The sequence below is a fragment of the Erythranthe guttata genome, chromosome 8, assembly GCF_056151865.1.
Source record: "Erythranthe guttata isolate IM_541 chromosome 8, IM_541, whole genome shotgun sequence".
Classification (NCBI taxonomy): domain Eukaryota; kingdom Viridiplantae; phylum Streptophyta; class Magnoliopsida; order Lamiales; family Phrymaceae; genus Erythranthe; species Erythranthe guttata.
The window spans coordinates 21605019-21632008 of NC_142540.1; the positions used below are offsets into that span (position 1 = coordinate 21605019).

Here is a 26990-nt window from a genome sequence, read left to right on the forward strand (position 1 = left end):
AGGGTTATAAAGGTGGGATATTCTCACTCTATGGTCTTGGGATCATAGGGTTATAAAGGTGGGAATTATCTCACTCTATGCGTGTGGCAATTATGTGAATGAAGAACGCCCACGAAAAAGGGAAGTATATGATTGTTTTACTTCATGTTGTATGTTCATATGTATGTATATATATGTATAGATATATATATGCTCTATGTGCTATGTATATTCGATATTACTTCAAGATTCTTATTGAGTCCTCAAAGACTCATATAGGTGTTGTATGTTTGTAGGAATACCCGATTTAGGGCCCGAGGAGTGAAGTTGGGAATCGAGCTCGAGAATCGGAAGGAGATCGTATGGAGGGGTTGTGGATAGTGTTGGCTCTCAATTTAGTTATGTGGTTTTATTTGTATAATATGCTTGTAAAAACTTTTGATACGGTTTTAGGTATTTTCTACCGTTCGCTTCCTCCGATCGGTGGAAATTATTAAAAGACGACGTGTGTAATAGTAATTAGGATTACCCTATTTTGGATAATTAATCGGTAATCCATAGCCTTTTGTAAGCGAAAGCAAATTTTCACAATTTATAGGCATGCATGCTTTCGACTAGAATTTTCTTCGTGTTTTGTCTCCATGTTCTAAAATTATTTTCATATAGGTGCTCTGCTTAGAAAATCATGAAATTTTATGAGTCTCTGCATCTCTCTGTGCTCATCATTTTGATAGGTCTTGTACATGATTTGGGTAAGTATTCATTTAGTTATGATTTATTTCTCACTACTGCATTGAAACAGGGCCATTCGGGTGTTTTCTGGTCTAACTGGAGTTTTACTTACCCAAATGCCTTGTTTCTACTTGGAAAATGTTTTAAACTTATTTTTCTGCCTTGGAGTAAAATTTGGTAGTTTTTGGGTCAGTGAGGAATTTATTGTGAATTTTCAAAACCCCCTCCCCTGTTCTGGATTTTAAACCGAGTGACTGTGCCATTTTATTTATTTCTCCTAAATGGCCATACATATTTCAAAACCGTTTTAAATGAGTGATCTAGACCCATGAGTAGTTTAAGAGAAATTAATTTTTAAAGCTTATGCATTGAATCCGTCCGCATTTGCATTAAGTCCATTATGCCTAGTTGTTTCCTAGTCTTGCATGTAGCATGCATTGGTGTTAATTGGTCGATTAGGGTTTAGCAAGCTGTGCCCTCTCTCCCTCTGATTTAAAAAGAAAAAATTTCACGTAAATTTATATCCACAAAAATCATGTTTTCAAAAGTCTTCCGCTGAGATTACATATAATAAGGGTAATCGAGAGAGGGGTGTCACAGCAAACGTGGTATCAGAGCAACGATCCCGGAAGCCTCCATACGACCTAAAGATCTTCACGATTCTCAAAGCACGACTCCAACTGAGCACTCGGGCAGGTATATGTTTTATGTGAATTTTATGGCTAATGTGAAATGTTTGTATATGTTTAAGTATTAAAATGTCTGGAGCAAGAACTCGAGCTCAAAATGCCGCTAACGCTCCTCACAATCAATCTCGTACCATCCAAGACCTCACCGCCCTCGTCCGAGAACAAAATGAACAAATCAACCGCCTTGTTAACCTTCAAAACCAAAACCCTCATCCACCTCCTCCTCCTCCTCCCCAACCTAGAATTACAGCCCCACAAGCCACCTACGAGCGATTCTTGAAAATGCATCCTACCGAATTCCACGGCGGCCCAAGTCCAACTGTTGCCGAAGAATGGATCAAATCCCTCGAAGATATTTTCGAGTACATGGTGATGAACGACAGCGACCGAATCCATTGCGCACTATTCTTGTTGAAAAACGAAGCCCGAAATTGGTGGGAAGGCGCAAAGAGTGGAATCGATCTAGCAAATACCACTTGGGAAGCTTTCAAAGTTCTTTTCTTCGAAAAGTACTTTTCCAAGAATGTTCGAGCACAAAAGCTTAAGGAGTTTCTCGAACTCAAACAAGGAAACCTAACCATTGCCGAATTCACACGCCGTTTCGAGCAAGGAAGCCTCTACGCGCCTTTCATATCCAAAGACGACACCGAAAAGATGAATCACTACCTAAGAGGCCTCAACCCGATAATCAAGCGCGACGTTCGACTAACCTCTGCCTCTACTTTCCGCGGAGTAGTGGACAAAGCCTTAGAAGCCGAACAAGACGAGATGGAAATCCGACAATGGAGACCTCCTCACGATGCCTCTTCTCGACCATGGAAGAAACCGAACCTCAACAACTCCAAGGGAAAGCAACCGATCAACCGAGCAACCGTGACCCCGAGCAACAAGCCCTTTTGCCCTAAATGCAAGCGAGAACATTCAGGCGATTGTGTTACCGGAACTGACCATTGTTTTCGATGCAAGAAGCCCGGACATATGGTCCGAGACTGCCCTATCGCCCCGAGACAAGTGCCGGGACGAGTATTCGCCATGACAAGAGACCAAGCCGAAGCTGACCCGTCAATGATCGCAGGTACCGTTAGTGTGTATAATAATTCCGTGTATGCCCTCATCGACTCCGGATCAACTCACTCATTCATCTCAAGTACCCTCGTTGCCGAACTCCGCCTAGTCCGTAGTCAATCCGATGCCTTGTTTAGCATACTTATTCCTTCCGGTGATGAACTTAAATAAAATTTCATCATCAAAGATTGCCCTATTCAGATTCATAACCAAACCCTAGCTTCCGATCTGATCATTCTACCCATTAAGCATTTCGAAATAATCCTGGAATGGATTGGTTATCAAAATTCGACGCCCAAATCAATTGCGCTCACAAAACCGTTCGTTTCTCCCTACCGAATGGAAGTTTTATCGAATTCCGAAGCTCGTACAATCCGTCGATTCCTATCATTTCCGCCATCAAAGCGAGCAAACTTATTCAAAAAGGGCATCTATGCCATTTGGTCGACATAGTGGAAGCTCTCAACGAAGATAAAGCCGACATTTCCAAAGTGCCAACCGTTTGCGATTTTCCCGATGTCTTTCCCGAAGATCTCCCCGGTCTTCCGCCCGATCGTGAAATCGAATTCGAAATTAATTTGATCCCCGGTTCCGCTCCTATCTCGAAGGCACCTTACCGCATGGCGCCGTTAGAGCTAAAGGAACTCAAAGACCAAATTCAAGATCTTATCAACAAGAAGTTCATCCGCCCTAGTTTTTCCCCATGGGGTGCTCCGGTACTCTTCGTGAAAAAGAAAGATGGAACCCTCCGAATGTGTATCGACTACCGAGAACTCAACAAGGTCACCGTAAAAAACAAGTATCCATTGCCACGAATTGACGACCTTTTTGATCAACTTCAAGGCTCCACGGTCTATTCCAAAATCGACCTCCGTTCCGGATATCATCAATTGAAGATCAAGAAGGAAGATATTCCGAAAACCGCGTTTCAGACTCGCTACGGCCATTACGAATTTGTAGTGATGTCGTTTGGTCTAACCAACGCCCCCGCCGCTTTCATGGATCTCATGAATCGAATCTTCCGCAAATATCTCGATCAATTTGTGATCGTATTCATCGACGATATCTTGGTGTATTCAAGAAATGATGAAGAACATCGGAATCATTTGGAAATGGTGCTCCAAACTCTCCGAAAGAACCAACTCTATGCGAAGTTTTCCAAATGTGAGTTTTACTCACCCAAATGTCTTGTTTCTACTTGGAAAATGTTTTAAACTTATTTTCTGCCTTGGGATAAAATTTGGTAGTTTTTGGGTCAGTGAGGAATTTATTGTGAATTTTCAAAACCCCCTCCCCTGTTCTGGATTTTAAACCGAGTGACTGTGCCATTTTATTTATTTCTCCTAAATGGCCATACATATTTCAAAACTGTTTTAACTGAGTGATCTAGACCCGTGTTAGATGGTATGGTATTAATTTGGGGTCATTTGCATGAGTAGTTTAAGAGGAATTAATTTTTAAAGCTTCTGCATTGAATCCGTCCGCATTTGCATTAAGTCCATTATGCCTAGTTGTTTCCTAGTCTTGCATGTAGCATGCATTGGTGTTAATTGGTCGACTAGGGCTTAGCAAGTTGTGCCCTCTCTCCCTCTGATTTAAAAAGAAAAAAATTCACGTAAATTTATATCCACAAAAATCATGTTTTCAAAAGTCTTCCGCTGAAATTACATATAATAAGGGTAATCGAGAGAGGGCTGTCACAATAAATGGAAAAATAAAAATTAATTGGATTTTTGGCTAAATCAGTCGAATATATTGTGATTTAAAAAAAACATAGAGACATTATAAGTATTACATTATTATAAAATTTATAGAATAAATAATTGTATTTTAAAAATATTTTAAAAAATAAATTAACAAAATAAATATATTTTATTATATATGATGTGAAAATAGAAAATTTAAGAATATTTCACTAATTTAGATACCTAAATTTTAACTTAGACAAAAGAACTCATGTATTCCAATACCAAAAGATAGCGAGATCTATACAATGTTAAAATATTTAATAATCAATTATTTACGTTATTATACCCTAGGTTAATATTTTTATTTTCATATGGTTTAAAATTTTGATTTTAAAAATTAGTCAGAGTATTTGTAGCTAAATGGATTGTAGTAAATCTTGTATAATTACTCATATATTAAATTAGTAAAAAAGAAAAGACATATTCTTTGGTCGTACCATGTAAAATGTATTATATCAAATGATTTAATCTACAATAATTTTTTAATACAAATTCAAGTTTATGAATTAATATATAAAATTCCCGTAACAACACCAGTCATCCAATTATAATAAGGCAAGATTTCAAATTGAATTTAATTAAATTCAAATTAAACTTATTACTGTTAAAATTAAATTCAAGAATAAATTTGTTTCGAGTTTTCAAGAATAAAAAAAAATTATTGTTTGAAGTTGTTTAGGTAATAACACGAATGACATGGAAATAATTAAATATAAATGGCAAGTGGTGATGACATGTTTTTTTATGATTTATTTCCACCAATCATTTTGCCACATGAGATGAAATTGAAGACATGTGAGCAATTGAAATTGCCAAATGTCAAGCAATTAGGTGTGGAATTCAAACTTTTATATATTATACAGATTATATTTTACTTTATGAGAAGCCATGTTGTAGCGTTAAAAGTCTATAATATATTTTTTAATCTGATGTTCTTTTTATTCAAAAAAAAAAAATACGTCCCCATTTCTTTGATTTACGAAAAATCCAAAACATTATGATTTTTTTTAGAACTACTGTGATTTTCGATTTTTTTTTAAATTCAAGAATCATGTAACGAAATCGATGTCAAGATTTTCAGAAGCAAAACGAATTGCGAACAACTCATGCAAAATTGCTTAGGCACATCCAGTGGCGAGGCCAGAAAGTTTGGTGAGGGGGGGCTTAAACACACGGGGGTTCGGGGGCAGCGCCCCCGGAAATTTTTTTGCTACGAAAGAAATTTGAGATGAAAATTCGATATGAATTTTTTTTCCTTCACTTTCAGAAGATAATCCCAAAACGAATCGCGAAAGCTAAATTGCTATGAAAATTTAAGAAACATGAATATCAAGTCGATTATCAAATTGACACAGAGAAGTTGTCAAATGCTAAAACGATCGTCGGTGGATGGCAATTTAACGGCTATTAGTGTGACTGTGAGAGAGAACAATTTTTTTTTTTTTCAAGAAACGTAATGAACTTGAGATATAGAAAATGAGAGCAAGTCATACATGGGGTGATAGGGGGCTTTGAGTAAGTGGACTAAAAATAAGTGGGCTTAAATGATATAATTAAATAGACTAAAAGATTAAATAGAATATATATATATATATATATATATATATATATATATATATATATATATATATATATATATATATATATATATATATATATATAAAATATAATTGAATAGACTAAAAAAAATAGGATATATATAGGATTAATTAAATAGACTAAAAAAATAAATAGAATATACATGGGGGCTTTGAGTAAGTGGACTAAAAATAAGTGGACTTAAATAATATAATTGAATTGACTAAAAAATTAAATAGAATATATATATATATATATATATATATATATATATATATATATATATATATATATATATATATATATATATATATATATATATATATATAATAGTAAAAATTTGGGAAGTGAGGGGGGGCTTGAGTCCACCCTAGCCCTTGGGTGGACTCGCCCCTGGGCACATCCACTTTTTGCGATTTGACGTTGGTTAGGCATAAAATAAATAAATAATGGGCTATGTGTTATGAACACCTCAACCTAAATACTATAATTTACATCTCTATATTGCTTAGGCACATCCACTTTTCATCCCTATATTTCTTTTATTCCCTAAATACTATAATTTACATCTCTCTCTCTCTCTCTCTCTCTCTCTCTCTCTCCACCACTCTACTCCATAGTTCAGGGAGGTGGCGGCTATGACACTGGGGACGGTTATGGACGTAAGGAGGTGACAGCTATGGCGATAGCAATTCAAGAAGGTGGTGTGAGGTTAGATCGATGGTGGAAGGTGGTGACAATGACGACTAAGGTTTAACTTAATGGGCAACTAGATTTTGGTAGATAGTATTTGTTGGTGGAATGGAGCTCTTGGCTTCTAAAGTTTGACGGGGACTGAAAATTATTGACTGTTAGGTTTGATGCGGTTGAAAGTTGTTGGCCGATAGAATTGAGAATAGTAAATCATCCTAAATTATAATACACCTTCGTATCACATAGTACATCATAGTATATTACAGTATGTTGTACTATATATGTATATACATATTATACATAGCTTACAACTGACTACTCTACATTTATCAAGAGAAGGTAATATAAAAAAAATGATTAAAAAACTTTTTTTATTAAATTAAAAAAAAAAATTCTTCTCATAATTTGCAGTATTATGTAGAACATAAGAAAAAAATAAACTTTTATAAAATTATGTAAAAAAGGCTAAAACGAAAAATAAGAAAGAAAAAAAGATACTGTAGAAATAAACAAATTAAAATGTCATATGCAAAAATTAAGATGTTAAATGCAAAATAAAAAATGATGAATGCATTTTGAATTTTACTTAGGCAAATTTCGAATTTGTGTGTGGATGGGCAGTTCTGGAAAGAATTTTATAAAGGGTGCGAAACAAAAATGTTTAGTTGAATTTGTCATTTAATCTTAATAAAGTTTTTGTCAACATGGGTCTCTATCTTAAATTCTCTAAAATAAACTGTTTCTATCGACTTTTAGCCGATAAAAATATGAAAGTACTTCTGTAAAATAAGCGGGCCAGAATAATAAAAAGGGATTATTTTGGAGAACCCTCTCATATTGAAAATATATATAACTAACCACCATGTTGTTTACACCCTAGTGCAAGTCACCTCCATTTGGATAATAATTTGATATATCCTCGGCAGATTTGAAGTATCCAGAATACTCTTTTAAATCAGTTTTAACCCTGCAAACTCATATCGGTCTCTATCTTCCTCTCTCAACTCCCATATCTGAATCCCGCCTCCATAGATCTCCAACCGGCGAAATTGTTTCCCGGAGTCGTAACTCTCTCTCCGTTGGTCAGAATTCGATGGTTTAACTACCGTTGGATTGCTCTCGCCGAGCTGTTTTTCTTGGCGATTTCATTCAGTTTAGAGCACTCGATCTATTTCTGCAATCATTTTACAGATGGTGCGTATTTCGACGACGGTAGGTCTTGCCGGAGGTGTAACTTGTGTTCCGGCAGTTGGAATTTGACGGGCTACCCACCGTCGGATTCCTCTCATCGAGATCTATATTTTGATGGTATTTTCGTTCATTTTATTGTTGTCATATTTATTTCTATAATTTTTTTCATTTGTGAGTGCGGAACCTTGTGCGGTTAGCGGCGGCTAGGGTTTTGGTAGCGGGTGCTTGAGGTGAGAAGTCATTGGTGGTTTAATCTAAAATTCGCAGCATTTCGCAGATATGGCCTTTCTCTCGATCTCGTAGTGTTTGTTGATTTTTGAGTGTTTTTATGTTTCTTCAATTTTTGTTGATTTGCACTAAAATATTTTTTGTTGTTTTGATTTTGTAATTGCAGGTTAATGAAAACCATTGATCCTCTCCTTGAAAGTGTCAAAATTTTTGGTTGAAGTTACATCTACTTCAAGTTACAGTGTTCAACAGACTGTATACGTTACTTTACATTACTATACATTACAATACATTAGTAGTTACATATAGTAAAATGTAGTTACATATGCATATATTTGTCTATTTTCGATTTGTATTTTATTGGTTCTGAGTTTATTTATAACAAAGATATTGAAATTTGTAAATATTTGTTGTTGGGGTTTATGAATTTCTTTTGTATAACCCAATATTCGTGTGTGTATATAATTTAGGGGTGAGAACGGTTCGGTTCGGTTCGGTTTTAGCCATAAACCGGAACCGGGACCGAAGTCTTCGGTTCCTAAGGAACCAAAAACCAAACTGATCGGTTTCTTGCGGTTCAGTTCCTTCTCGGTCTCGGTTCGGTTTCGGTTCCTTTTCGGTTTATAAAATTTTGGGTTCGGTTTTCGGTTCGGTTTTGAGCTCATTTTGGCCCGAAAGTCAGCCCAAAAACCAGCCCAAATGTAGGCCCAAAAATCAATTGAAATTTATTCAAGTAAATATATATATATATATATATATATATATATAATATATATATATATATATATATATATATATATATATATATATATATATATATATATATATTTCGGTTCGGTTCCTCGGTTCGGTTTACTACTTGAAAATCGAGTACGAACCGAAATGTTCGGTTCACAAAAAATTGAAAACCGAGTATGCGGTGTATACTTCGGTTCGGTGCAATTCGGTTCGGTTTTTTCGGTTTTCGGTTCGGTTCCTAGGTTTTTTTTTCTCACCCCTAATATAATTGATCGACTAAAAATATAGGGTAAAAAAAAAAGAGCATAACTAAAAAAATTACTATAGTTTACTACAGTTACATGTAGTTATTTTCAGTACAGTAAACTTATTTATTAAGAATAAATTAAAAAAAATTAAAAAAAAATAAGAAAAATAAGAAAAAATATAATAAATATATATATAAATCAATCAAACATGTTTATTAAAAATAATAATAATAATAATAATAATAATAATAATAATAATAATAATAATAATAATAATAATAATAATAATAATAATAATAATAATAATAATAATAAAAATAATAATAATAATATTAATAATAATAATAATAATAATAATAATAATAATAATAATAATAATAATAATAATAATAATAATAATAATAATAATAATAATAATAATAATAATAATAATAATAATAATAATAATAATAATAATAATAATAATAATAATAATAATAATAATAATAATAATAATAATAATAATAATAATAATAATAATAATAATAATAATAATAATAATAATAATCATAATAATAATAATAATAATAATAATAATAATAATAATAATAATAATAATAATAATAATAATAATAATAATAATAATAATAATAATAATAATAATAATAATAATAATAATAATAATAATAATAATAATAATAATAATAATAATAATAATAATAATAATAATAATAATAATAATAATAATAATAATAATAATAATAATAATAATAATAATAATAATAATAATAATAATAATAATAATAATAATAATAATAATAATAATAATAATAATAATAATAATAATAATAATAATAATAATAATAATAATAATAATAATAATAATAATAATAATAATAATAATAATAATAATAATAATAATAATAATAATAATAATAATAATAAAAATAATAATAATAATAATAATAATAATAATAATAATAATAATAATAATAATAATAATAATAATAATAATAATAATAATAATAATAATAATAATAATAATAATAATAATAATAATAATAATAATAATAATAATAAATATATCAGTGAAAATGCTAAATGGAGGACCATAAATGTTGAATAGTTTGGCCGAAAATTGCATATAAGGATAGTATAATATTTTCGCCTCTCCAGGGTATGTCAAATGATGATTTTAGCTTGGATTTATCCCTAATTTATTTAGGGGTGAGCAAAAAAACCGAAAAATCGAGAAATCGAACCAAAAAAACAAAAAACCGAGCCGTTTCAAACCGTACCGAATAGCAAACCGCATGTACGGTATTTTATTCTTGAAATACCGAATTATTCAGTTCGGCATGGTGGAAAGGTAAATAACCGAACCGAAAAACCGAAACTATAAAATGACTTCATTTTATATAATATATGTATTATCTTACCCTAATTTTTATTTTCTATCTTTCAATTACTTGTCTCATTCTAAGCATTTGTTCATAAATTGAGACATTGTATTTTATTTATTTAGTAATTAAAAATTTACTTGAGTTCATGGTTTTAATAATGTGGTTGATGAAAGTAGGAAAAATAAATGAAGCATAATACATCATCTAAATTACGTTAAGTCCTATGGGATTAAAGATTTTATATTTTCATTGCATTAGTAAGTTGTGAAAGTAATTGTAATTGTATTATTTTGTTTGTACAACTTGAATATATAGTTACTCTTGAACCGAAAAATAATCGAAACCGAACCGAAAAAAACCGAAACCGAAAGAAACCGAACCGATAAAAAATCAACATACACGATTTTTAATTTTACAAAAACCGATATATTCGGTTCCCGAACCGAGCCGTACGCAGCCCTAAATTTATTTGAAACCCACGCGTGTATATGAAATAACCCCTAATAAAAATCCCATATGAGGGTGTTTTTGTCAAATTGGCAACTCAAATTAAATCCACCGTCGGAATGTTTCTAATTCCTAACAACTTGTGGAAAGTTGCTCTTCTTTGGGGCTAACTACTACAGCTATTCAATAGGCTTAACCATGGAAGTTTCCAGAAAAAATACCTTTTTTGTCAATCCAGCTCATTTGTCACTGGACTTTTCACATAGATCGGATGCTTCCTTACCACCAAAGCTCACCATACAGCTGGCTATGCCAATTCATTCTCCATTTCGATATATTTATATATATAGTGGGATTCTCACTTCCATTTTCATTCACCAAACTACAACAATCTGCATTTTTTTCTCTGTTTCTCTAAGCAATAAAAAAGATTATATCGGAGAAGATTAAATATGGCAAAATTAACACTAGTGCTGATTTTACTCTGCATTTCCTACTCGGCTTCGGCCGATTTCTACCGCGATGCGGAGATCACATGGGGCGATGGTCGCGCCAAGATTCTAGAAGGTGGCCGAGCATTGTCTTTGTCCCTCGACAATTACTCTGGCTCCGGTTTTCAATCCAAGAACGAATATTTATTCGGTAGATTCGATATTCAGCTCAAGCTTGTCCCTGGAAATTCTGCTGGCACCGTCACCACATTCTTCGTACGTTCCATTTTTTTTCCAATTCTCTCATAATTAATCTTCATCAATAATTAATATTTCAAAATATTTGGTAATTAATGAAGTTGTTGTTGAATTAACATGCAGTTGTCGTCGCAAGGAGCAGGGCACGACGAAATCGACTTCGAATTTCTAGGAAATGCAACAGGAGAGCCGTACACAGTACATACAAATGTATATGCTAAAGGCAAAGGTGATAAAGAACAACAGTTTCGTCTTTGGTTCGATCCTTCTTCGGCATACCACACTTACTCCATCCTCTGGAATCCTCAACGCATCATGTATGTACTTTATTATTACTCTACTAATTCTAAATTTTGGATTTCAAATTATGATTAATTAATTAAGCTTTTTTCTTGATTTAATGAACAGATTCTTGGTGGACAATATTCCGATAAGAGTGTTCAACAATGAAGAAGGGATAACCGGAACTCCGTTTCCGACGAGTCAACCAATGAGAGTGTACTGCAGCTTGTGGAATGCAGATGATTGGGCAACACAAGGCGGTCGTGTCAAAACCGATTGGACTAAGGCTCCGTTTGTGGCGACTTACAGGAATTTCAACATTAACGGATGCGTTGCCGGGTCGCAATGCGGGTCAGGGTCGGATTCTAATATGAAGGCGGAGGGGGCTAATAATAATAATTGGAGAACACAGGGACTAGATGCAAATGGAAGAAATAGACTGAGATGGGTTCAACAGAAATATATAATCTACAATTACTGCTCTGATTCTAAAAGGTTCCCTCAAGGGATTCCTGCCGAATGCAAGCGCTCCAGATTCTGAAGAGCTTTACCACATTATCGATTATTTATTTACTTATTTATAATTATGTAGGAATTCTTTATTCTTTAATTCTTTAATACAAATTGTAATAGCAATCTGAAGAACTAGTGATTATTTATCTGCCTATTCATTTGCAAAACATTTGTTAGAAATGAGATTTTACATCTAGTATTTATAAGCAATCAAGTCAAATTAAAAAAAAAAATTAATCGAGTCAGACATGAATCGAGTCACGTAACTGTATTTATTTATTTACTTTTTTATTTGTTTACATATTTTTTGTTATTTTCTTTTTCTAATCGAGTTCGAATTCAAGAGAGCTTCATAGCCTATCGAGCGAAAATATATGTCCAAATTGGTTTTTTTAACGTTATCAAATCCAGCGTAAAATGAAATTTTAACAAACAATCTGGAATCGAGTATTGAGTAATTTGATTTAATTTTCAGCTTTACGACAACAAGAAAGAAGATAGAATGATGTAATAGATATCAAACTCTTACCGAGTTATGATTTGATTCATCGTTTCGATTTGATTTTTCAGCTTTTCTACTTGAATCTTAAATGAATTCTAATTTGATATGACTCTGTAGAGTTTGTTTATGGTGTATTGCAATTATTTACGTTTTTTAACGATTCGGTTGTTTTTTTTACGATTCAATCTTTATCTTATTTCTTGTGTTAAAAATAAAATCAATTGGCATCTTATTGAAAATGAAATCAAATGAAAAACTAAAAAGTAAAGTAAATAAGAAAAAAGTGAATCGAACTATAAAGCTGTATTAACATATTTTACTTTTCTATAATTTTTATTTTCGAAAAATAGGTGGTGTTTGTAAAAGCTTAATCAAAAGTGGTAGTGATTGTGAGTATTATGTGTATTTTAAAAGTTAAGTATTTGCAAATATCCAGGAAAATAAACTTAAATAAAAAAAAAACAATTCTATGGGTGTTTTTTTTATGGGACTATTAGTGAAAATTCCCTCAAGCATTTTTTTAATAATGATGGATCTAGTCACTTTTTCTTTATTAGTGATAAACCCAACTTTTATTTATTATCAAATTTACCCTTCCCTACTATTGGTTGCACATACCTTTTTTATTTCTTTTCTATTTTCCATTTTAATTTTCGTTTTGTTTATTTAAAAAAATAGTTTTTAAAATAATTTTTATAAATATTTTTTAATAACTAAAAATAATATTATTTTCAACATTTTTTTAGTTTCGTTTCTCCAAAATCAACTATAATATTTTCGAAATCGACTAAATTTTTTCTGAAAATCAACCAAAAGAATTTTTTTTTTCATATCATTTATTTTGAATCCAAAACAAATTTTTTCTCAACTAATTTACCAAATTGACAAATTACTACATATTATTGAAATAACTATAAAAAAATAAAATTAACTAAAAATGTCGAAAACAACTAAAAATACATCAACTAATTTTTTTAATTTATATTTTTTGATTTATATTTTTCCAGCAGGTCATATAATTGGATATAAAAATAAAAAATCAAAATCAACTACCAAAAACTTGAAAATCAACCAAAATAGCCGAAAACAACTAAAACTATCAAAAACAACTAAAAGAAATAGCAGGATAACGAAAACAGTTATAAAAAATAGCCGAATAACAAAACAACTATTTGCTGTAAAAATACCTAACATCAATAGATTCCCCCAAAATCACACCCCAAAGCCAGAATTTTCTTCTCCACCACACACCTACAACCATCAATAGATTCCCCCACCATCAAATAATCCATTATGAATCAACAAACAAAAGGGAAGCTGAAATCAATTCAAGCAAAAAATGAAATGCATTTGCAATTCCATTACATACCGTATATTTGTGTAAGACCCACCATTAGAGCACGTGGAGGGGAGCTTGAACAGACACAATAAACTTCTTCAGCCTCCTAACTCTAAACAATGGCCCCTTCCCTCGTGCTCTTCCCTCCGTCAGATCCACCAGTTTTTTTTTCTCTTTTCCTATTTTTCCCACAATACAAAGAGACCAAATGAAATTTAACAACTAGAAAATTTGTGTCAAAACTAACAAGGGTTATCTTCAACTCCATTGCCGCCCCCAAAGTGAAATTTTTTCAAACTTTCCTTTTTTTTCCCGATTTTTTGTGTTCTAGTGTTGGATATTAGGTTTGTTCTAACTAGGGGTGGTTTCGTCATTTCATGTAAGTCAACACCCAATTTAAGTGTAAGGGGCAGTGTACTTTGCAAAACAAAATACAGGGAGGTCTTTGCTAATTTTTTTAACACACGGGTCTTTTTGGCTATTCAAAATTACACGGGGGTTTATATGCAATTGACTCCATATATATATATATATATATATATATATATATATATATATATATATATATATATATATATATATATATATATATATATATATATAAGGGCTTATGTAAGATTTTATTATTATTATTATTTTTTTTAAAAGAACGTCACCCGATGAGGGTGGGGTTAGGATTGACCCCCTAAAATATGTTGTAAGATTTTATTACTTTGATCCTTCCAATCTTAGTAAAAAAATAAGTTACAAATATAGTAGGCTCAATATTAAATGTTTCTTCTAGCCACGGATATAATTTTTTTTTACCATACCTCAAAAAATTTCACCCTCTAGCCATCGTTACATAATATTTTAGGTGTTATGATTTATTATATCATTGAATATGCATGTACTAAGATATATATATATATATATATATATATATATATATATATATATATATATATATATATATATATATATATATATATATATATATGTATATATATATAATTTCTAGTTATTTCCAATAAAAATAAATAATACTCTATTCGAAACAATTTATATATTTTTGCAAAATAATTTATATTCGGTTTGCAATTTAACAACCATGGATGTAATAAAATAAAACGAGCAACAATAACGGCCAATTTTTTTTTTTTTTTTTTATAATCGAAAATTATTTGAATTACTTTTATCGGATATAACAAAGGGAAAAGAACTGCAAAAAAACAAAAAAATAGAAGGAAAACTAAATTTATAGCGACACTTGAGAGTTAAAAAGTGCAACGAAAAAGACAGTGGTAAAAACAAGTTGGGGTGGGGTGCTTCATGCTTCCCTACTTTTGAACACCGAGAAATTTATCACCGCACTTTTAACCTTTTCTTATTTTCAAAAATAAAAAATAAAACTAAAGGGTAATTTATGGTCATCTCGAGGTAAATTGAAATTACCAAAAACACCCTTATTTGGATAAATACAATCACCCATCGAACATGATTTTTCTTACACGTCCATCCTTTTAGTGTCAAATTCAACATAATTTTCTAAATTACGTGGAATGTTCTCTAGTTTGTACTCGTTTTGTGCAAAATGCAGATTCTGATACACCAAAATTTGATATTTATAAGTCAAGAGATACAATTTATGATCATCTTATTTTGAAATGTGGAGCTCAAATGGGGTAAAACGGGTACAAATAGGAGAATATTCCACCAAATGTTACACGATTTATAAAAGAGGGTGGTTGTAGTTACATAAATATGTGAAATTTTTTCGTAATTTGACATTATCTCGTGGGTAGCCGGTAATTTACTCTAGAAATAAATAAATAATTTTAACCTTTTGTTATAGGTTCACATTTTCTTACCCCTCCCTCTACCTCGAGATGCGTGTAAACTCAAACAAAACCAACACGCGAGTATCAATGACTTCCTAAGTACTGTTTGGCTGGCACGCTCTTGAAAATTAAATTGAAAATTAAAAAAAAACAGAAAGAAAGCGAATATAGAGAGTCTGTCTCACTCGGCAAAATCCCTTTGAACAAAACACTGTTGCTGCTTATATACACTTTAAATATATAAATAAAAATAAAAACACACTGCTTCTTCCCTTTTTCTACTCTGTACGAGCCAAACACGCCCTTTGTCTTATTTGGGTTTTCCGCAAACAGGTTTTAGCTCAACTCATGGCTATGGCGTTTACATGTTACGGCAGCATTGGATTTCCTCCCAACAGGTGAGCTTTTTGCAAAATCCCTAATTTAATATTTTATTTGTTCAATTTTATTTTATTTTTATTTATTAAATTTTGCTCTTCAGTGGGTTCTTGATAATTAATCTGTGTTTTTTGTAATGGAAAAGGGTATTTTGGGGATTTTATTTTTTAGATTAGTTAAGATCCCATTTCTTTATTTTGAAATTCATGATTTATTGATTTTGAAGAGAAGTGGTTTTGCATGTGTATGTGAATAATTTGGGGATGGCAATGTAGTAAAATCCGAACTTGGGAATTTTTATTGCAAATTATATTAATTTTTTGTCTTCGGAATGGATAGGATTCTTTACGGGATCGAATCAACGTTCGAGTGGAAACACTCGATAAATTTTAATTTTGGCATAATTACAATGTGTAGAAATACTAGGCTATGTACACCTAAATTGAATACAACCAAGATGTATCGAGTACGACATGTGTTGAAAACAATGTGATATTGCGTATCACCATAATATGAATGTAGTTCAAGATTAGGTTTCCGCACTTTTGCGTATCGGATGGTTTTCTTACCTTTTTCGTGTACTTGTTGCGCGAAACTTTGTCGTATAACCAAGTTAGGAATGTCGGCTTAATATGTGCGGACAACTAACAACTTAATATAAAATGTTGGAATTTATTCTCGATGGTTATGTTGCTTACTTGCGCTCGCCACAAAATAGTAACTTCTGCATAAATTTATCCTCGGTGGTTTCATTCTCGTATTAGTTTGGTTTTGTTTGTATGAATATTGATTATTAATGCAATTACAGCTCCATTTTTTTTTTAAATTAATTATTAAAAAAAATTGTAACGCTTCCACTGCGTATATCAGGGATTTGGAGGCATTCAGCAACTACACATGAGTAATTTGGCTCTTTAGCAAAAGATGTAGAATCGACAAAATTGACGTAGGGGAATGAAGCCATTGGTCCGCGAAGCAGATGAACTATTGTAATATATCGACACTTCCTATTATGGGAAATGCATATTGTTGAATTTGAATGCCTATCAAAGTCCACTCATCTGTTGAGACAGACTACTAGTTACGACATTAGGTGACGTAACATAATTGTTGTGTTGTCACAGTAATAAATCTACGAAAAGCAGAATAAAGAACACAACAATTTAATGTGGTTCGGATACAAACGTACCCTACATCCACGAGGACTTGCAAAACTAGTTCAGATTTATGTGTACATTAATAGGACTTAATAAAACACTAAAGACTCCCTCTTTATGTGATACGCCGTTCTTGCACACGACTCGAACTTGTTGATAATCAAAGCAATTCCTCCATCCGCACTCTTGGACTTCCTCCAATGTTGAACTTCCTTCAAACGGCGGATCGACCTCTCCCGAGATCTTTTAAGCACTTCTCCCGAAACGCCGATCTTCTTTATGGCCTGGTAGAAGAAACCTGTTCTGTTGCCACACCTGTCGTGCAGACAGGGCTGCAGCACGGGCTGCACCCTTCAAAGCCTTTATGCTGGGATATTCTCGATTAAAGCTCCATCGGACTCATATGAGGTTGAGGGCCTTATATAGGCACGAAATCTCCACCCTAAACCTAACTTGGGCCCTAAGAAATCGATTTAACTAGGTAATAGAATCCTAGTCGATTTCTACTTCTATTCTAGATAAATACAAAAGATACCTAACTAGAATACAATACATGGAAATAAATCTAAGTCCTAATAACAATATTACAAAAATAGGACTCTAATTAATTCCAAAATAAACATGGAAAACAAATCTTTGCCAATCTTTAATTTCCACGTATGGCGGATTTCTTCAATCTTCACAAATAGAAATCTCGTGCCAACAATCTCCCCCTTTGGCATAGATTGGTTAGAATCCATGTTTAACAAGAATTCCCCCTGCAGATGAGATTTACTCCCCCTGCAACAGAGATGCCACTTTTCTTCACCCGTCTTGGTCTTCTATCAGAGTGTCCCATCACGGGGCACGTTACAACGCAGCGGAATTGAGTGAATGCCGTGACGGACTTCCGTCTCAACCTTCCTTGTGAACACACGTCATCCAATAAGCAAAGCAAACAAATCAAAACCCAAAATCAGACACTAAGTATATCTAGTGACCCGCTCTGATACCAATTGTTGAATTTGAATGCCTATCAAAGTCCACTCATCTGTTGAGACAGACTACTAGTTACGACATTAGGTGACGTAACATAATTGTTGTGTTGTCACAGTAATAAATCTACGAAAAGCAGAATAAAGAACACAACAATTTAATGTGGTTCGGATACAAACGTACCCTACATCCACGAGGACTTGCAAAACTAGTTCAGATTTATGTGTACATTAATAGGACTTAATAAAACACTAAAGACTCCCTCTTTATGTGATACGCCGTTCTTGCACACGACTCGAACTTGTTGATAATCAAAGCAATTCCTCCATCCGCACTCTTGGACTTCCTCCAATGTTGAACTTCCTTCAAACGGCGGATCGACCTCTCCCGAGATCTTTTAAGCACTTCTCCCGAAACGCCGATCTTCTTTATGGCCTGGTAGAAGAAACCTGTTCTGTTGCCACACCTGTCGTGCAGACAGGGCTGCAGCACGGGCTGCACCCTTCAAAGCCTTTATGCTGGGATATTCTCGATTAAAGCTCCATCGGACTCATATGAGGTTGAGGGCCTTATATAGGCACGAAATCTCCACCCTAAACCTAACTTGGGCCCTAAGAAATCGATTTAACTAGGTAATAGAATCCTAGTCGATTTCTACTTCTATTCTAGATAAATACAAAAGATACCTAACTAGAATACAATACATGGAAATAAATCTAAGTCCTAATAACAATATTACAAAAATAGGACTCTAATTAATTCCAAAATAAACATGGAAAACAAATCTTTGCCAATCTTTAATTTCCACGTATGGCGGATTTCTTCAATCTTCACAAATAGAAATCTCGTGCCAACAATCTCCCCCTTTGGCATAGATTGGTTAGAATCCATGTTTAACAAGAATTCCCCCTGCAGATGAGATTTACTCCCCCTGCAACAGAGATGCCACTTTTCTTCACCCGTCTTGGTCTTCTATCAGAGTGTCCCATCACGGGGCACGTTACAACGCAGCGGAATTGAGTGAATGCCGTGACGGACTTCCGTCTCAACCTTCCTTGTGAACACACGTCATCCAATAAGCAAAGCAAACAAATCAAAACCCAAAATCAGACACTAAGTATATCTAGTGACCCGCTCTGATACCAATTGTTGAATTTGAATGCCTATCAAAGTCCACTCATCTGTTGAGACAGACTACTAGTTACGACATTAGGTGACGTAACATAATTGTTGTGTTGTCACAGTAATAAATCTACGAAAAGCAGAATAAAGAACACAACAATTTAATGTGGTTCGGATACAAACGTACCCTACATCCACGAGGACTTGCAAAACTAGTTCAGATTTATGTGTACATTAATAGGACTTAATAAAACACTAAAGACTCCCTCTTTATGTGATACGCCGTTCTTGCACACGACTCGAACTTGTTGATAATCAAAGCAATTCCTCCATCCGCACTCTTGGACTTCCTCCAATGTTGAACTTCCTTCAAACGGCGGATCGACCTCTCCCGAGATCTTTTAAGCACTTCTCCCGAAACGCCGATCTTCTTTATGGCCTGGTAGAAGAAACCTGTTCTGTTGCCACACCTGTCGTGCAGACAGGGCTGCAGCACGGGCTGCACCCTTCAAAGCCTTTATGCTGGGATATTCTCGATTAAAGCTCCATCGGACTCATATGAGGTTGAGGGCCTTATATAGGCACGAAATCTCCACCCTAAACCTAACTTGGGCCCTAAGAAATCGATTTAACTAGGTAATAGAATCCTAGTCGATTTCTACTTCTATTCTAGATAAATACAAAAGATACCTAACTAGAATACAATACATGGAAATAAATCTAAGTCCTAATAACAATATTACAAAAATAGGACTCTAATTAATTCCAAAATAAACATGGAAAACAAATCTTTGCCAATCTTTAATTTCCACGTATGGCGGATTTCTTCAATCTTCACAAATAGAAATCTCGTGCCAACAATCTCCCCCTTTGGCATAGATTGGTTAGAATCCATGTTTAACAAGAATTCCCCCTGCAGATGAGATTTACTCCCCCTGCAACAGAGATGCCACTTTTCTTCACCCGTCTTGGTCTTCTATCAGAGTGTCCCATCACGGGGCACGTTACAACGCAGCGGAATTGAGTGAATGCCGTGACGGACTTCCGTCTCAACCTTCCTTGTGAACACACGTCATCCAATAAGCAAAGCAAACAAATCAAAACCCAAAATCAGACACTAAGTATATCTAGTGACCCGCTCTGATACCAATTGTTGAATTTGAATGCCTATCAAAGTCCACTCATCTGTTGAGACAGACTACTAGTTACGACATTAGGTGACGTAACATAATTGTTGTGTTGTCACAGTAATAAATCTACGAAAAGCAGAATAAAGAACACAACAATTTAATGTGGTTCGGATACAAACGTACCCTACATCCACGAGGACTTGCAAAACTAGTTCAGATTTATGTGTACATTAATAGGACTTAATAAAACACTAAAGACTCCCTCTTTATGTGATACGCCGTTCTTGCACACGACTCGAACTTGTTGATAATCAAAGCAATTCCTCCATCCGCACTCTTGGACTTCCTCCAATGTTGAACTTCCTTCAAACGGCGGATCGACCTCTCCCGAGATCTTTTAAGCACTTCTCCCGAAACGCCGATCTTCTTTATGGCCTGGTAGAAGAAACCTGTTCTGTTGCCACACCTGTCGTGCAGACAGGGCTGCAGCACGGGCTGCACCCTTCAAAGCCTTTATGCTGGGATATTCTCGATTAAAGCTCCATCGGACTCATATGAGGTTGAGGGCCTTATATAGGCACGAAATCTCCACCCTAAACCTAACTTGGGCCCTAAGAAATCGATTTAACTAGGTAATAGAATCCTAGTCGATTTCTACTTCTATTCTAGATAAATACAAAAGATACCTAACTAGAATACAATACATGGAAATAAATCTAAGTCCTAATAACAATATTACAAAAATAGGACTCTAATTAATTCCAAAATAAACATGGAAAACAAATCTTTGCCAATCTTTAATTTCCACGTATGGCGGATTTCTTCAATCTTCACAAATAGAAATCTCGTGCCAACAATCTCCCCCTTTGGCATAGATTGGTTAGAATCCATGTTTAACAAGAATTCCCCCTGCAGATGAGATTTACTCCCCCTGCAACAGAGATGCCACTTTTCTTCACCCGTCTTGGTCTTCTATCAGAGTGTCCCATCACAGGGCACGTTACAACGCAGCGGAATTGAGTGAATGCCGTGACGGACTTCCGTCTCAACCTTCCTTGTGAACACACGTCATCCAATAAGCAAAGCAAACAAATCAAAACCCAAAATCAGACACTAAGTATATCTAGTGACCCGCTCTGATACCAATTGTTGAATTTGAATGCCTATCAAAGTCCACTCATCTGTTGAGACAGACTACTAGTTACGACATTAGGTGACGTAACATAATTGTTGTGTTGTCACAGTAATAAATCTACGAAAAGCAGAATAAAGAACACAACAATTTAATGTGGTTCGGATACAAACGTACCCTACATCCACGAGGACTTGCAAAACTAGTTCAGATTTATGTGTACATTAATAGGACTTAATAAAACACTAAAGACTCCCTCTTTATGTGATACGCCGTTCTTGCACACGACTCGAACTTGTTGATAATCAAAGCAATTCCTCCATCCGCACTCTTGGACTTCCTCCAATGTTGAACTTCCTTCAAACGGCGGATCGACCTCTCCCGAGATCTTTTAAGCACTTCTCCCGAAACGCCGATCTTCTTTATGGCCTGGTAGAAGAAACCTGTTCTGTTGCCACACCTGTCGTGCAGACAGGGCTGCAGCACGGGCTGCACCCTTCAAAGCCTTTATGCTGGGATATTCTCGATTAAAGCTCCATCGGACTCATATGAGGTTGAGGGCCTTATATAGGCACGAAATCTCCACCCTAAACCTAACTTGGGCCCTAAGAAATCGATTTAACTAGGTAATAGAATCCTAGTCGATTTCTACTTCTATTCTAGATAAATACAAAAGATACCTAACTAGAATACAATACATGGAAATAAATCTAAGTCCTAATAACAATATTACAAAAATAGGACTCTAATTAATTCCAAAATAAACATGGAAAACAAATCTTTGCCAATCTTTAATTTCCACGTATGGCGGATTTCTTCAATCTTCACAAATAGAAATCTCGTGCCAACAAATATATTTAAAAAAAAAAAAAAACAAATCTTGATTTTTGAAGTATTTTAATTGGCAAAATCGACATGTCCGATATTTTTCTAACTTACATGCTTTTTCATATTTATTATCAAATGCTGATTGATTAGCTTGAACACATATTATTATTATGAGTGTGTGTTTAAATTTATAATAGAGGCCATTTGAAAGTGTGTAATAAATCTGGTACAGGTAATTGTTCAGTTAGAGCATCTCCAACCATTGGGTTTTGGAGCTGCTATATGCTAAAAAATCAGAAATTTAGCATTTGTGAACTAAAAAATCATCTCCAATGGAGATGCTAAAATTTTACTGCCAAGGTAAAACTAATCACCCAAGAGCTATATATACCATTTACTGTACATGAAAGCTAAATGAAGAAATATTAAAATAATAAATAAAAAGTACTATCCCCATTCATAAAGCACTCGTCTGAGTTTGTGTATTTGATTTTTTTTTTCCTTTTGGTTTTAGAGACTTCTTTCCACTTAAGTTTTAATTTATTTATTTAGGTAATTTTATTCAATTTTTATTTATAAAAGACATGTTCCATAAATCTAATTTTGGTATATTAGGTTTAATTATCTTTTTATGATTTTTCAATGTTTGATTCATTTATTAAATTTATAAAATATATTATTATTAATAAATTAATTACTATTTATTTTAAATAATCAATTCATAAAATAATTACAAAGATATAAAATCAAATCAATTATAAATACTATATATAACAAACACTATTTACAAATATCAATTCATAAAATAATTGAAAATTAATAAAATATAATAAAATGCTAAATTTTAAATGATATGATTGGAGTAGGATAGTAAAAAAAGAGGTGGTATAACACTATTCACTAGGGGTGAGCAAGTCGGACCCATCAACCCGCTAGACCCGTCAAACCCGTGAAAAACCGCCTCGTTGGGACCGGACGGATAGATCCATCCATAGGATTGGGTCATAAAATGGTGAAGAACCGTGGGTTCGGGTCTTAGATGGGTTTAATTTTTTTTAATACCCGTGAAACCCGTCCCGCCCCGCCATACAAAACGACGTCGTTTTGTTTACTTTATATAGTATAATAAATTAATAATATTAATGAATAAATAAAATATCTCTAGTGTATCAAATACATAAATCAACTAAACTATAATTGTGGAAGTAATAGCTATAAAGATTATGAAAATCTCTAAGAAAATGTAGGAAAAAAAGCATATATACACAACGGTCAACACACGGCAGAAAAAAAAAAGGAAGAAAATGGTGTTGAATGGAGCTGAATAACATTGGTTATACTTGAAAAAACTATATTTATTTTATTTAAATTTTCTCTTTTAAGTTATGAATTAGTTATTTTTAGTTTTATATTAATTTTTATTTACTCTTGACATTTACATTATTTATGTTTGGTTTCAATTTAAAATTTTAGGTTATTCATTTTAGTTTTTAATTATTCTACCGTAAAACTTATAAATTATATATATAAAAAAAATAGTTTAGACGATAACGGGTTTCGACCCGTAAAGGTTGGGTCCTACTACAAACCCGCCATGGACCCGCATATCGTAAACCCGTTAAAAACCCACAAGTTTGGTTCTTCGAAATCAAGAACCGTTGTTTGACGGGACGAGGGCGGGTTTTGATAGAACCCGCGGGTTTAAGGCCCGCGCACACCCCTACTATTCACTAGCTATTATAGATATAGCATCTCCATTTTTACCTCTTCACCTTGGAGATGCCCTTAGTTACTGAGGTTAAAAGGCAGCTTATTTTGTACAAGTGGTAATTAACTGTTTGACAGGTAAATATTTTTTTACAAGGCTGACATATTAACTGTTTGCAGAACTCTTTTTTTAACTTGTTTTTATGCTGTAATAAAACTCTTAAAACTCTCAACTGTCCAATCTCTGCATAAATAGAAATATGCTTTTTTGTTAGGTTTGTCTTGTCTATGTCAACTCATTTTATTTTTTATTTTTTGTTAATCTTATTGTGTGATATATTGAAGAAGAAAAAAATTCATTTGCTTACATGTAGGCCTCTAACGAATCAAACATCTTACTGACTAAATAATTAATTAGTCAGTGCGATATTAATCCAATCTCACCTAATTCAATGTAATTCAATATAGGTAAGCAAATGAGGCCATATTGGATTAGACCGGATTAGATTAGATTGAATTAATTCCTTAATGATTAACTAATCAATTAGTTAATAATATATTTGGTTCTTTAGATTACATATTGTATTAAATCTGTTGGATTTTCTATTATTATATGTGAATTGTCTATAAAATATTTTAGTTAACAAAATTAAGTTATTGTTTTAAGGATAAAATTATATTTTTTTTTTCATTTTTGTCATTCCCTGCAACATTAAACGCGGGGTGGGAGAGGTATTACAAATTTCATAACGCAGTAACACTTGAATGCGGGCTTAACTGGCTTGAATAATATTGCATCATATCGACCAAACATCTTACTAACTCATATTATTTATCTTATTCTAACCTAATAGTAAATAAGAAAATACGCGCTCTCCGCTTTTAAATTAATTGTCACCATTTGTTATATGTTATCCGTTATATATTTATTTATATACCTTAGTTTCCCAAGATTCGTTTATATATTTATTAGTGTGTACAAATATATTAGAACTCATTTTCTACAAATGTTTTGCAATGAATTGGCACATAAGTGATCATTAGATCTTCGAATTGCTATTACAATTTGTATTAAGGAATTAAAGAATAAAGAATTCCTACATAATTATGAAGAAAAAAATAAAATAAATTGATAATCTGGAAAAGGTTTTCAGAATCTGGAGCGCTTGCATTCAGCAGGAATTCCTTTAGGGAACCTCTTAGAATCAGAGCAGTAATTGTAGATTATATATTTCTGTTGAACCCATCTCAGTCTATTTCTTCCATTTGCATCTAGTCCCTGTGTTCTCCAATTATTATTATTAGCCCCCTCCGTCTTCAATTTAGAATCCGACCCTGACCCGCATTGCGACCCGGCAACACATCCGTTAATGTTGAAATTCCTGTAAGTCGCCACAAACGGAGCCTTAGTCCAATCGGTTTTGACACGACCGCCTTGTGTCGCCCAATCGTCTGCATTCCATAAGCTGCAGTACACTCTCATTGGTTGACTCGTCGGAAATGGAGTCCCGGTTATCGCTTCTTCATTGTTGAACACTCTTATCGGAATATTGTCCACGAAGAATCTGTTCGTCAAATCAAGGAAAAAAGTTAATTAATATATTCTAATTTGGATTATCCAAAATTTAGAATTACGAGAGTAATAGTAAAATACATACATGATGCGTTGAGGATTCCAGAGGATGGAGTAAGTGTGGTATGCCGAAGAAGGATCGAACCAAAGACGAAACTGTTGTTCTTTATCGCCTTTGCCTTTAGCATACACATTTGTGTGTACAGTGTACGGCTCTCCGGTTGCATTTCCAAGAAACTCGAAGTCGATTTCGTCGTGCCCTGCTCCTTGTGACGACAACTGCAAGTTAATTCAACAGTAATTAGCAAATAGATATAAATATTTATTACTGATTAAGATTAATTATGAGAGAATTGGGAAAAAAAATGGAACGTACGAAGAATGTGGTGACGGTGCCAGCAGAATTGCCAGGAACAAGCTTGAGCTGAATATCGAATCTACCGAATAAATATTCGCTCTTTGATTGAAAACCGGAACCAGAGTAATTGTCGAGGGATAAAGACAATGCTCGGCCACCTTCTAGAATCTTGGCGCGACCATCGCCCCAAGTGATCTCCGCATCGCGGTAGAAATCGGCCGAAGCCGAGTAGGAAATGCAGACCAAAATCAGCAATAGTGGTAGTATTTTTGGCATATTTAATCTTTTTTGTAATAATCTTTATGTAATTGCTTTAGTTTGGTGAATGAAAATGGAAGTGAGAATCCCACTATATATATATGTCGAAATGGAAGAATGAATTGGCTAGCCAGCTGTAGGTGAGGTTTGGTGGTAAGGAAGCATCCGATCTATGTGGAAAGTCCAGTAAAAGATGAGCTGGATTGATTGATAAAAGAGGGTTTATGGGGTTTTACGCGTAAAAAAAGGCTTTTCGAAACTTCAAGGTTATAATTGGTACTTAGTAGTAGCTGGAGTTGTTGGACCCAAATTGGTGTGAATTATACATATTCCATGAAGCTGCTTTTAATTCCGCTAACATCATTTACAACGATCATTTTCTTTTTCTTTTTCTTATTCTTTTTTTTTTTTTTTTTTTTTCCAACGGTTATTTTAATAATGCAAATAACAAACTGAAAATTCGATTTTGTATTATTGAATTGCAAACAACGAAATACCTATGATTTCGT

At 33.5% G+C, this 26990-nt stretch overlaps 3 protein-coding genes and 2 long non-coding RNA genes across 5 annotated transcripts; 3 read left to right on the top strand and 2 right to left on the bottom strand.

Annotated features, from left to right (window-relative positions):
• Positions 1-1469: 1469 nt before the first annotated feature.
• LOC105964458 (uncharacterized) lies at positions 1470-2636 on the top strand. Its single transcript, XM_012988967.2, has one exon. The coding sequence runs from the start codon at positions 1470-1472 to the stop codon at positions 2634-2636; it is 1167 nt and encodes a 388-aa protein (XP_012844421.2).
• Positions 2637-10980: 8344 nt separating this feature from the next.
• Positions 10981-12382, top strand: LOC105964449 (xyloglucan endotransglucosylase/hydrolase protein 22). Its single transcript, XM_012988955.2, has 3 exons — positions 10981-11425; positions 11531-11724; positions 11816-12382. The coding sequence occupies exons 1-3, from the start codon at positions 11171-11173 to the stop codon at positions 12228-12230; spliced, it is 864 nt and encodes a 287-aa protein (XP_012844409.2). The 5' UTR covers positions 10981-11170; the 3' UTR covers positions 12231-12382.
• A 1382-nt stretch (positions 12383-13764) lies between these two features.
• Positions 13765-14496, bottom strand: LOC148768809 (uncharacterized). Its single transcript, XR_016032915.1, has 2 exons — positions 14074-14496; positions 13765-13955 (listed from the first exon to the last, which is right to left on the bottom strand). It is a non-coding gene; the product is annotated as an uncharacterized LOC148768809 (long non-coding RNA).
• A 1464-nt stretch (positions 14497-15960) lies between these two features.
• On the top strand, positions 15961-17275 carry LOC105964461 (uncharacterized). The gene is made up of 2 exons (XR_001173378.2): positions 15961-16261; positions 17112-17275. It is a non-coding gene; the product is annotated as an uncharacterized LOC105964461 (long non-coding RNA).
• An 8014-nt stretch (positions 17276-25289) lies between these two features.
• On the bottom strand, positions 25290-26555 carry LOC148768810 (xyloglucan endotransglucosylase/hydrolase protein 22-like). Its single transcript, XM_088822375.1, has 3 exons — positions 26242-26555; positions 25951-26144; positions 25290-25857 (listed from the first exon to the last, which is right to left on the bottom strand). Exons 1-3 carry the CDS (start codon positions 26497-26499, stop codon positions 25443-25445), a joined length of 867 nt encoding a protein of 288 aa, XP_088678501.1. The 5' UTR covers positions 26500-26555; the 3' UTR covers positions 25290-25442.
• Between the last annotated feature and the right edge of the window lie 435 nt (positions 26556-26990).